General features: G+C 40.0%; 2 protein-coding genes across 6 annotated transcripts in view; one reads left to right on the forward strand and one right to left on the reverse strand.

Moving 5' to 3' along the window:
* Window positions 1-11,874, forward strand: part of taok1b (TAO kinase 1b) — a 30,912-nt gene extending 19,038 nt beyond the window's left edge. For all 4 annotated transcript variants that reach the window (XM_038295802.1, XM_038295799.1, XM_038295800.1 and 1 more), the window contains exons 11-21: window positions 285-452; window positions 627-833; window positions 5,053-5,187; window positions 5,273-5,509; window positions 5,601-5,729; window positions 5,854-5,937; window positions 6,072-6,191; window positions 6,272-6,511; window positions 6,599-6,811; window positions 6,936-7,118; window positions 7,419-11,874. In XM_038295802.1, the coding sequence (XP_038151730.1) occupies window positions 285-452; window positions 627-833; window positions 5,053-5,187; window positions 5,273-5,509; window positions 5,601-5,729; window positions 5,854-5,937; window positions 6,072-6,191; window positions 6,272-6,511; window positions 6,599-6,811; window positions 6,936-7,118; window positions 7,419-7,919 (2,217 nt within the window). In that variant the 3' untranslated portion in view covers window positions 7,920-11,874. The remainder of the gene's footprint in view (window positions 1-284; window positions 453-626; window positions 834-5,052; window positions 5,188-5,272; window positions 5,510-5,600; window positions 5,730-5,853; window positions 5,938-6,071; window positions 6,192-6,271; window positions 6,512-6,598; window positions 6,812-6,935; window positions 7,119-7,418) is intronic.
* LOC119790292 (protein ABHD15) lies at window positions 10,050-17,716 on the reverse strand. Of its 2 annotated transcripts, XM_038295804.1 has the most exons (4): window positions 17,047-17,189; window positions 16,803-16,958; window positions 13,937-14,166; window positions 10,050-13,849 (listed from the first exon to the last, which is right to left on the reverse strand). In XM_038295804.1, exons 2-4 carry the CDS (start codon window positions 16,944-16,946, stop codon window positions 13,126-13,128), a joined length of 1,098 nt encoding a protein of 365 aa, XP_038151732.1. In that variant the 5' UTR covers window positions 16,947-16,958; window positions 17,047-17,189; the 3' UTR covers window positions 10,050-13,125. The 2 variants fall into 2 exon arrangements, with proteins under 2 accessions (XP_038151732.1, XP_038151731.1); XM_038295803.1 differs by having other exon boundaries at window positions 16,803-17,716.
* Window positions 17,717-17,950: the final 234 nt, after the last annotated feature.

Below are 17,950 nucleotides of genomic sequence, written 5' to 3' on the forward strand. Positions count from 1 at the left end.
AGCAGCTATGATGCATCCACTCTACCTTGGTGTCTGTTGAAAGTCTAGTCTCTCACGCTCTTGCAGCTTCAAAGCAGTGTAAACCTGTCTGAGGACATGTTTTATCTTAACTATTGACCACGGTGAAGGTTGTCCTGTTGTGTTTAGTATTGAAACAGCAAATCATTGGTCGGGTTTATGGATTGTGTGCAGATTCTAGTCCACAACTGATATATTAGGGATGTATCTGTTGGATCACAATCAGAAACTTTGCTTAAAGTTTTGTATTTCTTCTTGCCCTCCAGCACGCGTTTCTGCAGCGTGAACGTCCAGATTCAGTGTTGATGGATCTCATTCAGAGAACCAAGGATGCGGTGCGAGAGCTAGACAACCTGCAGTACCGCAAGATGAAGAAGATACTCCTTCAAGAGGCTCACAATGGGCCGACCACAGAGCCCCAGGATGGAGAGGAGGTCTGTGGATACTAAATTCACCCACCGCTGTTGGCGGCTTCATTTAGAGCAAGTGATTAAGCATATGCCGGTTTTGTGCATGTCTTTTCTTCTTTGTACTCTCTGTACCTCTTGGTCTTTCTTTGTCCTCTCTCTCTTGCTGTCTTTCCGTGTGGTCTGTCCGCCCTGCTCTAGGACCTGGAGTTAGGCGGAGGTCGTACAGGAACGGTGAACAGCGTTGGCAGCAATCAGTCCATCCCCAGCATGTCCATCAGTGCCAGCTCCCAGAGCAGCTCTGTCAACAGCCTGAACGAAGCGGCCCAAGACAGCCGCAGTGAGCTGGACTTAATGGAGGGAGACCACACGGTCATGTCAAACAGCTCAGTGATACACGTCAAACCGGTGGGTGGAGAAACTCTTAACATACAGCATTAGTTTCATTGCTTATCTTTGTACTTATTTTAAAAGGTTCTCTCGCTTTTAATTTGAACTTTTTGAATTGGGGGTATAATTTAAACAAAAATCTGCTAATATCTAGGGTTTGCAGTTTGGACAATCAAATAAAGGAATTTATGTTTAATTAAACAAACGTTAATGACAAAGAGCTAAAGCAGTATATGGGAAGTCAGTTAGATTTTAGTGGAACATCATATGAATATGATCTAAACCTTTGCTGTTAGCTCTGTTTAGGCTCTATGTTCTGCTTTAAATTGAACGAACCGCCTCAAATCTTTTGGAGCCTTTTAAAGGTTCCTTCTGGCGTTTCTTTATTTTTAGCTCCATCCATCTCCGTATTAACTTTGATCAGCTTCCCTATTCTTGCTGAAGAAAATGATTCCCACAGCCTGATGCTTCCACCATCTTTCCCTGTGGAGGACTGTAGATGATGTTTGGCTTTATTTTTCTAAACATTTTCAATTTTTAGTCTTTAGTTTTCAGCCTTCGTCAGCACGTTAAGTTTATCTCCAATGACTTTGCAAACTGCAAAAGGAGCAGTTTGTTCTGTCTTCCTGCAGTGGCTTTCCTCTGGTTGTGCTTCGATAAACAGCAGATTTGTAGAGTAGAAGACAACTGGATTCCCATGATGGATAATCTTACCTGAGCAATGCATCTCTGTAGGTGCTTCACACGCATACCAGGTTTAGATGATGCAATGAACAGTAGAATCAGAATTCCTTTATCAACATCATACATTCACTGAGATAAAACAATTTAACAGAGGTTAAAAAAACACAAATTTGCTTATTTACTAAACAGGAGACAATTGAAAGCATTTGGTTAAACTTTATTTTTTAATTTTAGGAGTAAAGAGGACTGAATACAATAAAGACAATATCCAGATGGTGTGTGAAACATCTTAAAAAGGTTGCATTAAATTTCTTCTATTTCACAGTTTTTCAGTACATTGTCGGTCACTTGGTATTAGGTGGTATTTTTGTGAAATATTTGTATAGGAATTTTATTCTGGATAGACACCTTTTCTTTTTAACCGCCTATCCTGATCTGTTATTACATTACCCCCAACATTTCCTGAACTTTTAGCATTTTGGACACTCATCTGTGTTTAAAAGGAGCTACAGCAATAAAGCTTAATATTTGATGTATTATACGGACAGTCTTAAAATAATGGCCCATGTCATTTTTTATCAGGGTTTTCAGTCGACTCAGATATTCCTAAAAAATATATATATGTATTAATCATTTAAATAAAAAAACAATAGCATTAAATTATATTACGCATTAGTGTTTTTATATTTTTTAATTTTTCCACATATTTTAAAAGAAATAAGTCGATTTGCAATTTTGATGTCTTTGATCAAATGAAATGGCTGGTATTGGAAAATAATGATGTATGGAAACAGTTCGGATCGGCCTCAAAGCCTTTTGGTTCCGCCGTTTGGCATTTCCATTAAAATTAGTACGCTGAATCCAAAGTGAAATGTTCTCCTGTTTGTGCCTCATTCTTCACTATAGCCTAAATTATCTGTACTGTTGTGAAAAGCGAATGCTTCTGTAATGTCCTCCCACTCGTGGCCTGTCCTGCTCTTTAAGCAAGCCGATGCCAGCAACCAGAGCTCTGAAACTCATTGTTTCAGTGGATGCTCTGTACTGTCATGCAGCTGTAAAAGCTTCACGCAATACATCTATGAAACCGAGAGTCATTTTTTATGCAGTTGCTTGGAAAATGTTAATGCATTTTTTTTCCTAGATTTATTTTTCTTGTTATTTTTGTTACTCAAAAACTGTTTTTTGGAAGAGATTTGACGGGATAAACCAGAACGAAAAAGGAATCTAGGTTTTTAGCACTTTTTCTTTAATAGCTAAAACCTAGGAGGTGTGGTTTACGTCTGTTAAGCCCCCTTTAAATTAAATACCCCAAGATAAAATAAATAAAATAAAGCAAGTACCTTCAGAGCTGCCCAATTAGTAGGGATGGGTACCGGTCACATTTCAGCGGATATGCTACCAAATTCTGCTAGCTGGGAATTGATATGTATGAGAGACATGTTTGTTGACAAGTCGCATCTGATGCGGGACGCTGCATAATGCAGGAGTTGTAGAAGTGTTCCTGTCACTTACATTCAGCTCAACAGCACAAATACTGCAGAGAACGATTTCTGCATTGCATTTTTAAAGGTGGAGCTCACCTCTTTATTAGGAGTTGAGCCTTCTATCAGCCATGATTGTTTTTTTAGTAGCAGCAGCATCTGACAGCATGCATATACATTCTTGTGCATGCAGTGTTCTAGTCTGGCATGGAAACTTGCCCACTCTTCCTCTGTCTGTGTCCCAATAATACATTTAGGTAGCTAAATATGTTACCGTTTGATTTTACTCCAACAACTCTATAGTACTGATAGAGTTTGGTTGGTACCTATAAAAGTACAGACCTGGTGGCCATTACTACTAATTGGAAAAGAGGACCCATTTGTGTTTAGTTTAATCTTTAGGTGCATTAAAAACCATTGGGAACAAGTTGTATCAGGAATTCCTAGGAACAAGCAAGACAATGTCTTGGTGTCGGGACGCTTTCTTTCAGCAGGGAGTTGCTGTAGAGCAGGGATCTCAAGCTGGTTCCAGAAAGGGCCGTCTGGCTAGTGGTTTTCTTTCCAACCAAGCAATAGCACACCAGACTCCAGTCATCTCATCAAGTGAGTCCAATCTGAACATGATGACTTGATGAAATGACTAGAGTCTGTAGAGGGTGGATGGAGTCCTGGATGAGACCCTGTTAAACTCGGGTCACAATAAAACAAAACTTTTTGCTCGATTTTGCTCTTAGTTTCTAGTCTGATAAGTGTAGCATCAGTCTACAGTAGTTGGACGTTCGACTAGAAAAGTTGGCACAAACATCTGTTAGCATCAGAGGGAGAAGATTGGAGTCAACAAGTGTTCGGAGGGAATCAACATGTCTCTACCTCAGTCATACAAACAGGCTTTAATTTCTATTTTGTAAACCAGATCTAGACACAATGGGGTTGTGTGAATTGATGTTTTTGCTGCTGTGGACCTTTTTTCTGCACAAAATAAACAGAAAACAGCAAGTTTATGCAAACCCCCCACTCAATGTTTTTAGAAAATAGGAATAAAAATAGAGAGATAGTTATTTATGTATGACTAAAATATAATCAATGATGCGGGTTTGGATACAAGTAAAGGTGATATAGCTTTTAAATAAAAAGTCTGTAGTAATTTATATAAACAAGATATAAGATATAGGGCTTAAGTTATAAAGTGACATTTGCAAAAATAAATATAAGGGAAATCATATATTCTACATATTCTTAATTCTGTTCTGCCCTAATACTATTTTGATGCCTGAGCTGAAAAGGTTAGACTAAAATAATGCTGAAAGTCATTCTAAAACCCACCAGCAACTTGGTAAAGAAATGTCTAAAACTCTTGTTGAACGTTATAAAAAACACAGGCAATATTATTTGAATAAGAAATTTAATTTGAGGAATTAAATTTTGGGTTAAACAATTTTAAACTGCATGTTTTTATTCTTCAGAGTATAAAGGTTTGATTTGTGTGGTTTGAAACGACCTAACAGCGCCACCTACTGGTACGTTTGCTGATCTTGTGGGATCTTTAGAGATATGAATACTTCAACAGGCCAATGAAGACAGATTATTTAATAGGTTTCATTCAAATAGTACAATTTGAACTGTATTAGCTATTACATAAAACAACTAGAAAATCACTTTGAAAAGCCACTAGAGGGCGCACCTCTCTTCATTTTGGTATTTTGGAAATATTTTGCTCATGAATAATATTCACGTTATTTCCACATATTTAATATTTTGTGAACTGCTTCCTGACTCGGTCAATTCAATTCAGTTTATTTATATAGCGCCAATTCACAACACGTCATCTTAAGGCACTTTACAGTTCACCAGATCATACAGTCTAATTGATTCAGTTTTCTATATAAGGAAAACCAGTTGATTGCATCGAATCATTGACTTGAAGGCAATCCCTTACACTAAGCATGCTTGTAGCGACAGTGGAGGAAGAAACCTCCCGCAGAACCAGGCTCAGTGTGAGCGGCCATCTGCCAAGGCCGACTGGGGTTCAAGTTCTAAATGGTTTCTAACTAATATGATGAATTGTTTTCCAGGAGGAAGAGGAGAGTCTCTCTGGTGAGCAGGCAGCAAGCAGCGAACCTACCGAGCCACAGCCAGCTCCAGTTCAGGCCCAAAAGAAGCACTACCGCAACAGAGAGCACTTTGCTACAATACGCACAGCATCCCTTGTAAGACCACCTTCTCCATATTTTTTTTCCCCCTCTCATGTCAACCCTGTGGACTTTGCGGTTCTCATGAATCCCCATCTCACAGGTGACGCGTGAGATGCAAGAACATGAGCAGGACTCTGAGCTAAGGGAGCAGATGTCAGGGTACAAACGCATGAGGCGGCAGCATCAGAAGCACCTGATGGCCCTGGAGAACAAGCTGAAAGGAGAGATGGATGAGCATCGGCTGAGGCTGGACAAGGAGCTGGAGAGTCTGAGGAACAATTTCACTCAGGAGATGGAGAAGCTGCTCAAAAAACACCAAGCTGCACTAGAGAAAGATGTATGCACTCAGACTGGTTATCATGTGTTAACAGAAACTAAAATATTCATATGGATTCTGGTATAGTTATTTATGTTTTTATGCGATTTAGCTGAAGACATTTGCCAACGATGAGAAGAAGTTTCAGCAGCACATCCAGGTCCAGCAGAAGAAGGAGCTCAGCAGCTTTTTGGAGTCGCAGAAGCGGGAATACAAACTACGCAAGGAGCAGCTAAAAGAGGTAATCCTGAACTATTGATGGTACCTTTAACCAACCTTTCAATCAACTGAACCTGAACACATTAGATGTAATGAGAAGATTTTAATCGTTAATCTAACAAAAGTTATTGATGCTTCTATGGCAGGAACTGAGCGAGAACCAGTCGACTCCCAAAAAGGAGAAGCAGGAGTGGCTTTCCAAGCAGAAGGAAAACATTCAGCACTTCCAGGTAAAGATTTTAAAAACGATACATGGTAAATAATATGAAGACTATTTGTTGTATTTGCAATTTGCAAAGTTGTTGAAGGTTTTAGTTGGTGAGAGTTGGGCTCCTATTTTTTTGACCTGCTTTTCTATTTACAGGCAGAAGAGGAGGCCAACCTGCTGAGGAGGCAGAGGCAGTACCTGGAGCTGGAGTGTCGCCGGTTCAAACGGAGGATCCTAATTGCCAGACACAACGTGGAGCAGGATCTAGCAAGAGAGGTTCATGAACACAAATGCTTCTTAGACATCCCCATTTTTCTTATTTCTCTGTTTGAAAAACCTTTTACTATGTTTTCAAGGAGTTGAACAAGCGGCAGACGCAGAAGGATCTGGAACATGCAATGCTGCTCAGGCATCACGAGTCCATGCAGGAGCTGGAGTTCAGGCATCTGGCGACTATCCAGAGGGCACGCGCCGACCTGATCCGAACCCAGCACCAGACTGAGCTCACCAACCAGCTGGAATACAACAAGAGGAGGGAGAGGGAACTGAGGCGTAAGCATGTCATGGAGGTCCGACAGCAGCCTAAAAGCTTGAAGGTACAAAAACCGGTGCAGATCTGGACCTATAGAGAAACCATCAATGTCAAAATGTAAAACCTCTCCTGGATTCTTTCCCATATTTAGTCCAAGGAGCTTCAGATTAAGAAGCAGCTGCAGGAGACGTGTAAGACACAGACACGGCAATACAAAGCGCTCAGGAACCACCTGCTGGAGACCACCCCAAAATCTGAGCATAAGGCTGTTCTCAAGAGGCTGAAGGAGGAACAGACCAGGAAGCTGGCCATCCTGGCCGAGCAGTACGACCACTCCATCAGTGAGATGCTATCTACACAGGCAGTAATTGTCTTTTTTTCACAAAAATATATTTTTCCTCATCTAGCTGTTGCTCATTTATCGTGAGTTTTCTTGGGATTTTAGCAAATAGTTCATTTGTCGCTCTCTTTGATTGTTCCACCCTCAGCTACGGTTAGATGAGGCTCAGGAGGGTGAATGTCAGGTTCTGAGGATGCAGCTGCAGCAGGAGCTGGAGCTTCTCAACGCCTACCAGAGCAAGATCAAGATGCAGACAGACGCACAGCACGACAAGGAGAGGAGGGACCTGGAGCAGAGGGTGTCCCTGAGGAGGGCTCTGCTGGAGCAGAAGGCAAGCTGGTCTAACCTTATCTAGGCTGTCAGAAAACCAGCAAAGGTCCACATCGATTGCAAATTTACTTGCATGTCTGCTTGAATGTAAAGATAAAAATATGTAAAAAAAAAAAAAACTAACTTTGGCTCTCATTATAGGAAATGCTAAAATGTATTGTTTTATTCTTTTTATTTCTTTCTAATGCGACTAAATATCTCAATAACTTTTTTTGTTTTGTTTATGTTAAAATGACCCTTTACCTTGACTTCTGCTGGACCATATGTTAACTTTTCAAATGGTTTGTTACATTTTCCTCAGATCGAAGAGGAAATGCTTTCCCTCCAGAATGAGCGTTTGGAGCGAATCCGCTCCCTGCTGGAGCGCCAGGCTCGTGAGATTGAGGCTTTCGACTCTGAGTCGCTGCGGCTGGGCTTCAGCAACATGGTAATCACCAACCTGGCTCCCGATTCCCAAGGAGGCTGGGGGGGGGGAGGCGGTGGAGGAGGAGGAGGCAGTCAGGGGGGAAGCCAGTGGCCAGGAAGTGGCGGAGGCGGCAGCCATCATGGTCATCACCAGGGGGGCTCCAGTTCGCAGCAGCCCTGGGGTCACCCTATGCTTGCAGGCGGCCCGCCACCCTGGAGCCTTCACCATCCTGGAGGAGGCAGTCAGAGAAGTAGTCAGGGAGGTGCGGGAGGGGTGAGGAACAGCCCACAGGCTATGAGGAGGACGTCATCAGGGGGGAGGAGTGAGCAGGGCATGAGCAGGAGCGCCAGCATCACCTCTCAGATCTCCAACGGTTCCCACCTCTCATACACCTAAAAAAAAAACACTCAAGAAACACAATCGCTGTAAATTACAACACACTAAATGCACAGCACACATAATTTCCCACAATGCACATGGCATGGTAGACTGGCGAGACGGGGCTCTCTGTGGAAACCCATGAGAGCTGAAACCAAATTAGTGTCTTTTAATGGCGGTTAGTCTGCCAGAGCAGACTGTGTTTATATGATAGCTGTCAAGTTAGTGTCTGCTGCCATTTAACCCCTGATGGTATATTTAACATGGAGTTCAACTAGAGGTGATAGTTTTCAGTTTTTTTATGATTTAAAATGCATAAGTTGGTTGAGTCAGATGTTGGCACAAGTCATGTCGTTAAAAAATGCTTTGGCTTTAACATAAATAAAGAATTAAGAAATCCTGTGGGATGCCATCGAAACACTTTTTTCGAAACAGTTTTTCGTATGCTTGGAAGTAAATGTCAGTGAGGCATAAGTGTCGACAGAGTAAAGAAGATTCAAAAGAGGGAGAAAAGAACGTCTACTGAAAACATCCACTGGATGTTTCCTAGTATACTAGAAGCTTAGAATTTGATTTGAAAAGGTTTGAAGCAGTATGGTAACAAGAAAACAGATTTTCTTTATTTGTATTTTTTTAAATGACTGAATATAACAAAAAAAAGCACTTCAGTTGATTTATATTCCATCTACATCCAGCATCTTTCAATTAAAATTAATGATAATGACCTTATTTCTTTTTTCTAAAAGCACTTATAATAAAGTACTGAACTCCTGAAAAAAAAAAAAAAAAGTTTTTTGGTTGTATTTCAGATTTTTCTAGACCAGTATTTAAAACTGAACCCATGATTTTAGAACTCTGTTTGGTTTAGATGAAAGACGCAGCAGCTGTCCTACTCTCTTTGAAATGTCAAAAGACAGAGATTTAAGGGAACGGTGTAGGATAATTTGCTGATTCAAACTTTATACATTTAAAGCACAGTTTAAATAAATTGTTGAAGATGGCACAAAGATAAAAATTTGCATTAATTAAACTCAAGAGTTGAAGTTCAGCAATATCTTCTTCATTTTTCCGTAATTTTTTTTACATAACACCTAAAAAAAACACCTTGCTAGTTCTTTATTTAGACTTTTTGTGGTGAACTGCCTAGAAAACCTTTGAGTTTGGAACAGTGTTGCATTTTGATTTTGAAAATGTGTTAAATGCATTTATATTCAGAAAACAGGGTTGTACTTTGTAAAATTAATAATTAATAGTTGATTATCAGTGTTGGCTTTACTGTGTGAACCACAGAGATTGGAGGCTTTAACATAACACAGAGATCTAAAGGCCAAAGACATTTCAAAGTCTTAGATGTTTCAGGACATACTAAGACAGTGAACCTGAGCTCTGAAGGACAGAGCAACTTTCCTGTTACTTTCCAGTTTCCTGTTATTTGGCTGACTTCAGGTCAGTTTGCCCTTTCCTCAATTAAAAAAATGTACCTTAAGTTAGGAACATAGCTGGTGCAAAATCCTAAAAGTTGAGTATAAATCAAAAGCAGCACTTACTGTACCAAAGATCTCTGCGTTGCTTCAGTCTAAATCAACAGATGACTATACTTATTTGTCTACTTTTTGCTTCTTACATTTTGCTGATTTTAAAACCCTTCCTGAGTAACCCTTAGCTCACTTTGACCTCTTCCTTAACGTCCATGCCAAATAATGTCGTTTGGACAGCCTGGTTGCCTTTAGTGCTGCGTTTAATACATGGAAGAAGAGGATTGTGCCTCCCAGCCAGTTTCTTGGTGCATCTCTCTTTATTTGAAGAATTTGTGTCAGACTGCTAACATGCTAATTGTAGCAGTTGCCAGCACTGGACTGTTTGTCAGTGTGTGCCAGAGAGGCTTGGTCAGTTTAAGCCACACGGCCGAGTAGTAATAGTAGTCAGTTTTGGCTCAGCTCTTGGGTTTCCACAGACCTTTTCCCAGGCCGTCTCACTCTAAAGGATGCTGTCGCCATATTAATCCACCATCCTCCATGGAAAGGATGGGTTTTCAGCAGTTCCTAACCACAACTTGAATATAAACTGGTCTTCACCTGTTAGCAGTAACTCTACAGTGTCCCAAACAATGCAGTAAAGCCTGAAAGTTGCACTTTGGCCATGGCTCGCTCTGAAGGTCAGATGCGATTTTATTCTCATGCACACATGGTAGAAGAACGTAGACTTGGCTGATGGATGCATGTACAGAGAAAATGTAAACGTTAAACTTTTCAGGAAAAAAATGTAACACAGATCTGTTGTTAAAGGAGATGTAAATGTTGATTTAAAAAAAAAAAAAAAAAAGAAAGGCCTCAAAGATGAAAACTAATGAACAGCTTGGTTGGTGACTGCTGAATGTTTCAGTGGATCTATGGGTGGTGATGCTGGGATTTCCGCTGCCGTGCCCCTGCTAAGCCCCTCCCCAGTGTGACACCCCGCTCTGTCTCACCCTCCGAGCTGACCGCCCATCTCCCTGCATCCTTCGCTTCCATCCTTCCCTCCCGTGTCTCCAGAGGTCCCTTGGGGCCCTTCGCTAATCTGCAGGGAAATGACCCCCCAAAATAAAAGAAAAAAAAAATGAACTGGATATGTGTTGTTTCCTAAATCTATTAAAGAGAACATTTTAGAGAAGATCCAAGTCTTATTGTGAAATGCTTTATGGTTTTCACAGATGGAATGTACAGTCGCTATGTTAATATTGTACAGTCCAGAAAACTAAATGACAAATCAAAGCGAAATGAAACCTGCGATGAGGGCACAACGCTGTGGCTTTAAAGTTGCTGTAGCTAAAACAAGCATTTTCTGAGTTTTTATTTGTTCTCTTTGCAGCTGTTACATATATTTTGATGGAAAACACAACTTTAGGTCAAAATGCCTTGAGGAAGTAACAACATTGTTCAAAAGTGTATGAGGGGTATTTTTGCACATGATTTCAACCCTTTTCTCCTTTAGTTTTGACTGTGTTACACTGACAATGTTACATGAGGTAGACTAAAGCCTAAAGTATACCCTTAGAATTAAGTGTTTAGGCCACAATACTTGATGCACTCTTCACCCTGAAGTCCAAATTGTTGCACAAGGCTGAGAATTTTATTTGAAAGAATTTGTGAATAGGTTACTTTAAGCCTTGTGGGAAGTGCTGACTTTACTCAGGCAATCCCACATGGGTAACTTATTGAAAGCATTTTTTTTTTTTACCTTTGAATTATTTACCTCTAAAAATAAGCAACAACAGTTTCACCCCCATCTGTTTAAACATGCTAGTTTCTCTGTTTAGTAACATAACCCGTGTTCGTAGTTGTTAAATTTCTTTATTCCTCTGCTCTTCATCTCTTTAGTGTTCTACTCCCAATGTTTTTATTTTCCACAAGCTGTCTGCAGAGGGCCAAACAAGCTGCAGAGTTTTAGATGTATTTACTAGATTTTTCTTCTTTTTCTGCAAAGCAGTGGGGGCAGAGTCTAGCTTTAGACATTGGTCGCTCTGAACTGGATCGGTTGCACTGATTGCACAAGTAGCTGACCAGTTTTATGAGTCTACTGTGACACCCTCTCCCTCCCCTTCCTCCTGCTGAAGGGGGCGGCTGCTGTCGGCTGAAGTAGGTGAAAGGCCAGGTTACTTATCTGTACAGACTGTTTATCAGTATTCCTTTAATCCTTTTTGTCATATTTGGTGAATCTTGCTGTTTTCTTTTTTCTTTTTCCTGGTCCTGAGATCTGTATTAAACTGTATTAAAGTGTATAGTTTGTGCAAATAAAAAATAAAACAGCTGAATGTTCCATAGCAGAAGAGAATAGATATTCCTTCAGAGGAAAAATAAGTGATTTAAAATGTATAAAAGTAATTCAGATGCAAAGTTTAGGGGATAAATGTAATATTTTGTTTGTAATTACTATCTTTTGTTGGAAGAGGGCTACTGGATAAAGAATCACCTGTAATAAAGTAATTTTAATATTTCTCAGTTGTATTGTGTTTGTGTGTGAGGGGTCGGCATTAATGGAATTCACTTCCTTACAAAAACCTCAACTAAAATATTAGGTTTTATGAACACTATCCAACCTTCCCGCAGCCTGTAAAAGTGTTCACACCCCTCAGAATTATTCAAGCCCTCCTGTCCACAACCTAAAATTTAAAGTGAGAGTTTGGACTATTTCACTAAACTTTTTTAGAAATGAACAACAAAATAACTTCACTGTGAATAACTGTTCACCCTCCTAATAAGGATGTTTTGCTGTAATCAGCTACAACTTCTTTAGGTAAGTCTCTGAGGTTGCCGCATCTCGTCAGAAGAGTTGCCTTCCTGAAGGCAAAGTGCTTTAGATCCATTAAGTTGGAGTTTTTTATTTGTGAACAATAACCCTTGGCTATAAGCAGATATTCTCAATAGGTTTAAGGTGTAGCCTTGATTGAGCCATTTCAACAGATTTTATTGGATTCCTTTTAACTAATTAAGTGTTGCTTTAGTTGTATATCCTGGGTCTTTGCCTTACTGGTAGTTTGACCTCATTTGACTCACGGATCTTGCTCAGGAATATATATTTAGCACTGTCCATCTTTCCCTATTCTGCTGCTGAAAAAAAAAAAAAAAAACTTCCCTTAGCATGATACTGTCACCACCATGTCTTTAAGTTTGCAACAGACTAGCAAGTATACACAGGACTCACTGTCAGATGTTCAGATATGATATTTCTTTAGTTATGTACCTTTTTAAATTTTTTGAAAATGGTCTTTGATTGTATCTTAACAGCCAAACTAAGGATGGATGGATAGAATAAAGGCATATCTAGATTAAAAACATATTTGTAGACTAAGCCCTTCAGATATATTCAAAAAGCACGGTAAGTATGCTATTTTGGCCTCCCTGCAGTCTAGACCTACCAGTATTGAACAATCAAGCCTCCAAACCTGATAAGCATTTCTTCACTTCAGTTTCAAAATGTCAAATTTGAAAACCAGAGGTTGTGAGACACAAAGGTAAACATACCCCTGGACTGACCTGTGCAGGCTGTGCTGTTTTTTAATAACTTCACATTCTTTTTCACACAGATTTCACCAACTAATCTGGTCAAAATTGAACGGAATTGGTGTGATTTTTATTGCCTTGCCTTGGAATGCTGCCCTTAAAGCTTTTTGTTTAAAATCACTGTAACAACAAAAGAATGCAGTATTTTACACAAGACTGATCTAATGTCTCTGAAAGTGTTTGTTTTAACGAGTATAAGACCTCTTCCAGGTAAACAGGTCTCCATCAGCATCATCCAGCGCGCTCTGTTCAGCTGGCTGGGTTCTTGACCTTTTCATCATGGCGCCTCTGCGACGACGAGGCAGGGCCGTAACGTTCATCCTGCCCTTCTGACCTTTAAGACTGTTTGTTTCTAGTTGGCCTCCCCAGCTTTTCCAGTCCCCCTCTGCCTCTTTCAGGAAATCAGAGACCACTTTGAGGTACTCCAAAATTGCAGTATGACTCCAAACACCTTCCTCCTCTTCTTCATTTCTTGGTTTTCCATCATTTATGTCCTTGCTGGCCTCCAGGGTGAACCCACAGTGCCCTCCTTTATCTGTTAATGCCAACAAAAAGTAAGGATTGCTCTGGAAAAGAGAAAGGGGAAGCATGGAGGTTGGTGGAAGGAGAGGGTCATCAGAGCTGCAGATACAGAGCACTGGGACTGACATCTCATCTGCATCCCTCAGAGGTTCATTCCTCCCCCAGTAGTTCTCCCAGTCTTGGGCTGGGTTAGCTCGTTCACCTAGAGCCCAGGCCGCTGTTGGTGAAAATCCCCTCAGGGAGGAATATGAAGGGTTCAAAGATCTCTCATTTGATGGAAAAGCTTTCTTAGTCGGAGAGCAGAAAAGAGCTTCTTCAAAGTCTCTGAGACTGGAGGACCTGAGGGCACGATCCACATCCAGTGATCCTTGAAAGGAACTTGCATATCTAATAAGTGGATTGAGGAAAACAAAAGATCATCTTAATTTTTCATACATGGTATCATACTCATACCTGTAAATAAACTTCTCTTACCTGCTGAGCTGCATTTTTCTGTGAAACAACACCCCCCAGTGGTAGATAGGCGGCATAGCGCTTTCAAACCACAGTTGGCCCAGCAGCACAGGTGAGATGGCTGCAGCAGCTGTTATGCAGGTGCTTGAACCTCGCTCACCTAAGTAGGACAGCAGAACCCCAGAGCCTGATCCCTCGCTCACTGCAACCAGCACAGAGGACGGGTGCCGACTGTGGACGTAAGTCACTGCCTGAAATACAGACCTCATGAACAGCACCATCACTCTAAGGCAGGGGTATCAAACTAACATTTAGAGCAGGAAACTTCAGCATTTTTTAAGTCTTTAAGAAAGGCTTATATGATTTATTAATTTCTCTTTAAAAAGATGACATTTATACAGTGGTTTCATCACTTTAAAACATATGTCTCTATTTTATGGCATGATAACCTTTTTTTGGCTCTTGAGGGTAAGTTAATTATCATCGCAGCAGGTCCTATAGGCATATGGGGTTGATACATATTCTTAGTTAGAGGTTAAATGGAGAAAGGCAACAGACAACTCATTATGGAGTCTATAAATAAAAGATCCTACAGAACATCTTAAGACTGATGTAGCTTTTCTCTAAACTTGTAATAAAATGTACAAAAAAGAGCATTTAATAATCATACATTCTAAAAACAAATTTAAACTTTAAATTTTGTTTTGTATAGAAAATGTATTTGCTGTAATGCTCTCCTGGAACTTTCTTTCCGGCTTCGTCCTAAAGGCGTCTTTGCTTTCTTTTATCTTAACCTTAATTCCTTCTCCATATTCCTAAGCAATTCCCTGTCTCTCTTCCTGAAGGCTTTTTTTTTGTTTTGTTTGGCGGTACCCTTAAATTACTGGTGATCCAGGGTTGTTTATTAGGTAAGTATCTCAATGTTCTCTGCCACTGCTGGGCATCATTCTCACTTCTCCACACACTTTTAAGAAGCGTTGAATGTTATGTAAATAAGTTACTAGTTACTTATCCAAAAAAGTATATTGAATTTAGAGTTATTATTGAAATTAACTTGTTTCTAACAAAGTAACTATGCAGTTACTTTTTATGATCTAAAGTGTCGAAGAATTTGGAAAACTTACTTGTTATGGGAATGTTAAATACAACTAGAGGTTCAATTATGGAATACAAGATGTTTGTTATTAATTGATAAATTAAATAGTTCATTTAGACACATTGCTTAAGGCGTTAGTCCCAACACTGCATTTGAGTTTGTGGTTTTGTTTTTTGCATTGCATCAGTTACCCATAGTTTTTGTTATTCGTTGCTTTACCTTTACGGCCTTGCAATTTTTGTTGTAGTATTGAGCCAGTTGTAACTGATGACACTACACCCAGTGTAAATAACAGCAGGAGGTGAAATATAAACAGCTGCCAAAATAACAGTGGTGAACTCTCTGAGTAAATAATATGGATGAAAACCAACCGGCAACAATTTAATATCTAGGCTGCAGAGACGAAGCTTCATAGTATCATTCTTGAATGACACCATCTGTCGGCTAACTTCCTTGCATTTTCCAATCTTATTTTCTGTGGGACTTAACATAGTTGAAATGTTGTTGATTATTTGCTTTTGAGATGCTAATAATCTGCTCCCAGGTTTGAAAAAAAAAAAAACCCAACTTGCTGTGGTTGTTATAGTTACACATCATAACATCTCCAAAAATTGAAATACTACAGAAAAATAAATTCATCTGCACAACATCCAACACTGGAAGCAAAAAAAAAAATAAGAAAAAAAGAAATATTGATCCAGAAACAGAGGAGCTTAAATTCTTATTAAAAAGACTATCAAATTCAAACTAACAGAGGTACCCCAACATGCAGCCACCTTGGCCATTGCAATTATAGCAAGTGGGGATGCTTACTTAAAGTTCTAAGCAGGTTGGGATGCTTATTCGACAAACAGGGTGTCTGCAGATTCGTTAAAACATTTGACAGATGAATATGTTTTTAAAAGCATTTAAAGATATTATTTTCAGATGATGGTGCTAATGGGGCCCCACTTATTCTGACTGTTGTGGGTTTGCACAAATATTTAATTTAGGTATTATGTCAACATATTTGACTGTTTTCAGATTCATTATTATTAGGGAGCCTCCATATAGAGTTAATAATCATTCAGCTAGGGTCCTGCAATTTATAGATGCAGCTCTATTCCAGCTAGTGGTAGTTATTCATGTAGGCCATAGGGCTAACTGCCCTGGGTTGTATTCCATGAGGATAGCACAGACAGTAGGCTTTTTTTTTTTTTACATTTATGTGGGTTGAAGATGAGGGGTATTGAAATATTTTAATTTTCCCCAAAAGGAGAATATGGGTGCTCAACTGTCTTTGGACCTTTATAAATGTAACATTAATTATCTGATCAGCAGCTTTTGATTCCATTACATTAAAGGTAAATTTCAGTATTTTTTCTGTTCTCTAGATTATTCTGCTCCATCATTGCCGCAGTAAAAGGGGCTCATCTTTGCAAGCCTTTTTGTCAGAGCACTACTGGCACAAACATGACTCTATTAAACTGGGGACATGGTGAAGCATCACAGAGAAGCATCTATAGGCTAAAGGCCAGTAGCTTTCAAATGTCAGAGTTGGAGATGCCTGACCAAGATGTAAAGTTGTTTAGTTATTTTTATTTTTTAACAGTGAAATATTTATTTTAAAAATATAAATTTGCTAATGGAGCAGTTTAAAGGGGCAGACTTCTTAAAAAATTGCCCTTTCCATACATCCTGAAAAAAACAGATAAATTGGATTGAAACAGGATTCCCCCATTTATGAAAACTAAGAGGAGAGATTGACTTAGGCTGAGTCAGCTATTCCTTTTTTTATATATTGTAGCCTACCTGTTCCAGATCGCTTGGGTCTCCAAACTCAGTGAGTCTTGTTGTGGTGAGGGGGGAACCCGCTGTGCCTCGATGATGAAACACCACCACATAGAAACCCTGCCGCATGGCCTGACTGCAGAGCAGCTGTAAGTGGGGTGTCATCCCTCCCCAGAACTGAGGGATGAGGAGAAGAACAGGGGGTGTTGAGGTGAAGCATCCGAGCGTCTTCCTCACTGATTGATGCTCTTTTTTCACCTCCCACCTCCTCTTCGCTGTCAGCTCGATAAGTCTCGTCCCTATAGCCCAATCCAGTGCTACAATTCCCCCGTCTTTTAGTAATAGGTGGTCTCTGGTGAACTGTACCTTCTGTCTATGTTCTCCAAATATTTGGCTGGAGAAAGTCTGGAGGTGAGGGTCTCCCCGAGGCCAAGCAGCCAGTTTTGCCTTTGTGAGAGAGCCACAGTGCTGCAGGAGATATCTGGCCAATGCAGTGGGTTTACAGATAAGCTTGGGTCCATCTGAGACCTGACCTGACACCATATCTGTCTCAAGTGATTTCAGGTCCTCAGCCTTTGTTCTTTTTTCCTTGTGCAAAGGCAGCTGCAGGATTAGACAGATAATGACCCAGAGTCTCCAGCTTGACGCCCTGACGGCCACCCTTGCCCAGCCACACAGTCTAGGACAGTGCAGACCCACATAAAAAAGAAAAAGTAAGAAGGATGGGAGCAAACAGAATAAACAATCCAACACATATGATTCCATAGGTGAATAAGAGTAAAATCCAAAAATTCCTTTGAGTATTCTCTCTGGGATGGTTTGCTTATCTCTCAGAATCACAGAAGGACCAATGTTCAGAATTAAGTCTGTATTTCTCCTGCTTAAGAAAAGGAGAGCAAAGAAGATAAATATAAGAAAAATTACGAATGTTCCAAAATGACAGACAAAAAGAGGAATACAGGAAAACTTCCTCCTCCCCTTTATTTTCAACTCCCTCCATAAATCATTTACTACAAGGTTGGCTAGAAACCTGGCAGACAAACCACATTAATGTGTGTCATTTGTTGTATGATGTACCTCATTTCATGCCGTATATGTGGCTTCATAGGAGAACAAAAACTATAATTAGATATTTTTTAAACCCTATGGATTTTAAAACTTTCACTGCT

This window comes from Cyprinodon tularosa, unplaced genomic scaffold (genome assembly GCF_016077235.1).
Source record: "Cyprinodon tularosa strain WSP-4 unplaced genomic scaffold, ASM1607723v1 ctg36, whole genome shotgun sequence".
Classification (NCBI taxonomy): domain Eukaryota; kingdom Metazoa; phylum Chordata; class Actinopteri; order Cyprinodontiformes; family Cyprinodontidae; genus Cyprinodon; species Cyprinodon tularosa.

What these genes read in the sequence shown, in the direction of transcription:
- LOC119790292 (XM_038295803.1), bottom strand. Translation starts at nt 17,546, where the DNA reads ATGGAATCATATGTGTTGGATTGTTTATTCTGTTTGCTCCCATCCTTC. An exon ending in ACCCAAGCGATCTGGAACAG is followed by an intron (nt 14,167 to 16,802) that starts GTAGGCTACAAT and finishes TCTGTATTTCAG; the next exon opens with GCAGTGACTTACGTCCACAG. An exon ending in AGAAAAATGCAGCTCAGCAG is followed by an intron (nt 13,850 to 13,936) that starts GTAAGAGAAGTT and finishes TCCACTTATTAG; the next exon opens with ATATGCAAGTTCCTTTCAAG.